This window comes from Frankliniella occidentalis, unplaced genomic scaffold, assembly GCF_000697945.3.
Source record: "Frankliniella occidentalis isolate FOCC.00 unplaced genomic scaffold, Focc_3.1 Scaffold12, whole genome shotgun sequence".
Classification (NCBI taxonomy): Eukaryota; Metazoa; Arthropoda; class Insecta; order Thysanoptera; family Thripidae; genus Frankliniella; species Frankliniella occidentalis.
In genome coordinates this window covers 120,179-123,459 of record NW_026267142.1, presented here as the reverse complement: position 1 = coordinate 123,459, position 3,281 = coordinate 120,179, and the positions used below count along the sequence as shown (strand labels likewise).

Below are 3,281 nucleotides of genomic sequence, written 5' to 3'. Positions count from 1 at the left end.
CTCTCTCTCTCTCTCTCTCTCTCTCTCTCTCTCTCTCTCTCTCTCTCTCTCCCCCTCCCTCCCTCTGGGTGTGTGTGAAAGCCACCGACCGGCTGCGCAGCAGGGCAAGGCGCGAAGCACCCCGGACAATGAGATAACAAAGCCTGGGGTCTAAGCGAGGTCGGTGCAGGAGAATCAAAAGGAGAGGGGGGAGGTTCGTGTGGACTACGGCAGGCGAGCTGGCGGTCTTACGTAAATGGCTCCATAACTGAAGATGTTGAGAATGGCCAACTGATTCACAATACGCTCCCCACCCCGCTCCGGGCTCAAAGGGACCTCGCTTGGGCCCTTCCACCCCCCTTCCACCCTCTCCCTCCACCGCGCGAACATTACGGGTTTAATAACCACAGCAGTGTGGTCGGTTTGGTCCCCGGCCAACAGCGGCGGAGTGGACTGAAAAAGAATCCCTTCCGACGCGTCGGTTCAGTTAGGTGGCCGATTGTTTCGAGGCACACTCGCGTGCGCGCACGCACCGCGGCACGCACAGCCAGCCGGCACGATTGACGCGGCGCTTTCACGCTACGGCGCGCTCACTGTTACATGGGCCTGCTGCTGGACAACCCCCGGGACCACCGCCTCTCCCACTCTCCGACTCGCTCCACCCCGCCCTCGTCCCCGCCCACAGCCCTCGCAGCTCGAGGTCCTTGCGCTGTTACCTTCCCTTTTCACTCCCTTCTCTTCCTCGGTTGCTCAAGACAATCAAAATGCAAATTTTTGGCCCAACAACAACAGAGGCACAGCGCGTCTTATTCACACGGGGCGGCATTGTCGAAGATGCTACGCGTTTTGCGCCGCTCGCTGTACACTGTACTTTGTGCGGGAAACGACTTTGTGTGTGCGGCAGGAACTTGTTGCGGCAGTGTCGGTACATAATCTGAAAGAAATATTCAAAGTATGGAATAATTGAAAAGTAAGGCAAGCTGCACAGTGGCTCACAGCCGATGCAATTGCCACGAATAAAGACATAATACAATCTAATTTCATATGATTTCGCGAAAATATTGTTATTTGGTATGACGAAAAGTAATTTTTTACTAAATAGTTCCTCACTCTACGAGTTGTCACTTTTTAATCCGCCCTTCTGCTTTGAAAAAGCTATCAAGCGGGATTTCACGGTAAAAATAGTTTCTTGTATTTCAAGACCTGGTCTTGGATGCCATTGGCGTTCTCCCTTAGATCCAAGACCGGGTCTTGAAATACAAGAAACTATTTTTTCCGTGTTTTGCAAAAACGACCTGGTGTTTGTGTGTCTGTCTGTCTCTTCCTCCAAGATGCAGATAAGCTGGAGACTTGACATTTCCAGGATATCTTAAGGTTCACTCCTTAGGAAACTAAATGCCTGCAGCAAATCCTGGCAACAACGGCAACAACACCATAGAGGGTGGTAGAGAGAGTATCAAAGAAAAAGGAGAGGTCCAAAAAAAGGAATATTTTTCAATGGTCAGTTAATGAGTAAATGAATGGAACCCTTTCGACTAAAATTACGACTCGTTCGATCCGTCTTTCACTTTACGGTGCTAGAATGAGTTTCTCTAACTACAATGGACTGAGACAGATATAGTATTTAAAATTCTTTTACATTGTAACGGAGTAGAAGTAGCTTTTACTCCGTGAACATAGACAGCGTTCGGTTGCAACGTCGAATAGAGGGATGATGTCATGCGGCTTTTGGTTCGTGGAATTAGGACATAAGTAAATGTACAATACAACAGACCCAAAACACGGCTACAACTTTCAACAGCAGATTTTTCGATTATTTGTGTTAGTTTTGCTTCCCTCCCCATTTCTTGGTGTTTCAGCATCCTCTTCAACTACAGAGTACATACATGTGTTGATTGCGGCACAGAGTAGCGGCGGCACCCGTCCGCTACCAGTACACTGATAACAGTATCTACTAGGCGTTCCGTCTTCCCTAACCCTCCCCATCCCCTCAGCGCGAACCCCCCCCACCCGTGCGCATTCACACATTCGCATACCGACACCCACACGTGCAATGCACGTGCACAGAAGCGAACGTGTGCACCCCCCCCCCCCTTTCTCTCTCTCACACACACACACAGTCTCACGTGGCACTAAAACACGGCCGCCCTATACCGCGCCGCATATACACGGCTACTTGTGTGTTCCCACATGCAAATCGGTAAATCACTTCGGAGAGGTGCAATGGGCCGCAATCCCCCTAACGGAGCACCATTCGTCTTGCAGGCAGGACAAGGAGTAGGCGATCTTCACGTTACACTGTCAGACAAAGAAAAGAGGCTAGGCAAATGTTGAGTGATAGGAGGCTTTTACAAAAATAAGGTGTGTGCAAACAATGAACCCACACTATAATTTATATGTAAGAACATAATGCATGAAGGTTTAGTGAGAAGACAGTGCGTGCCCAGAGAAATGCAAATTGCAAATGAAAACAAATCATAATGCGAAGTCGACGAATACTGTGTCCTCAGCTTTGTAGGAATTGTGTATCCTTGTGGATACCCTTGGTTGATTTTCGAGCACATTTCTCTGTGGCAGAGGAGAGTGGGAGTGTGGGACGAGATCAACGCTCGCGGATGGGGGGTTACATCGTTACCACTCACACACCGCCCCGTAAATAGACCTCGCACCCCACACTCTCTCTTTCAGCATCATGGTCAGTATGACGGGCAGGCCGGCGGGGTGGCTCGAACAACAGCTTCACAGTGTGGTCTTGCTTTTATTTTACCTCTTTTGCTATTTTTAGTTTCCCTCGCCCGTGTAAAAAAAAACGACAGAAGGGCCCACAGGGCATAAGCTTGAGCTCGGCTCTACTCGACTCGGCTCTGCTTGGCTCTGCTCGACTCGGCTCTCAGAGCACGTCACGCGAAGTGAATGCAAATTTTTCTAGTCGCCGAGCGGCGGCTCCCGCCGCCGTCGAACTGACCAATCTCTTGTGCTTTTTTTTTTTTTAAAGACGGAGACGAAAAATAATTGTAAACAGTTTCAAGAAATATCACGTAACACAAGAAGTTGAGTTGGAAAAGAAGAAGCGGAAGAGAGGGTAGAGAGAATGGACGGGGTACGAGAACAAAAAAATTGTAATACCTAGAATTGATGGCGTGTCGGACGACGGCAGTCAGGGTAACACCTTGGGACGGACTGTTGGTATAAGCACGTAAATAAATTCCCCGTTTCCGCAATATATCTGTATTTCATTTTGTGACATTTCGTGCAAAGGAATGCAGTAAAAAAAGTAAAAAGGTCAAAATGCAAAAAACTTG

General features: G+C 48.8%; 1 protein-coding gene across 1 annotated transcript in view; it reads right to left on the bottom strand.

Annotated features, from left to right (window-relative positions):
- The window catches only part of LOC113216463 (exostosin-1), an 11,900-nt gene extending 11,095 nt beyond the window's left edge, over window positions 1-805 (bottom strand). The window contains exon 1 of the mRNA XM_052263588.1: window positions 696-805. Within this exon, the coding sequence (XP_052119548.1) occupies window positions 696-805 (110 nt within the window). The remainder of the gene's footprint in view (window positions 1-695) is intronic.
- Between the last annotated feature and the right edge of the window lie 2,476 nt (window positions 806-3,281).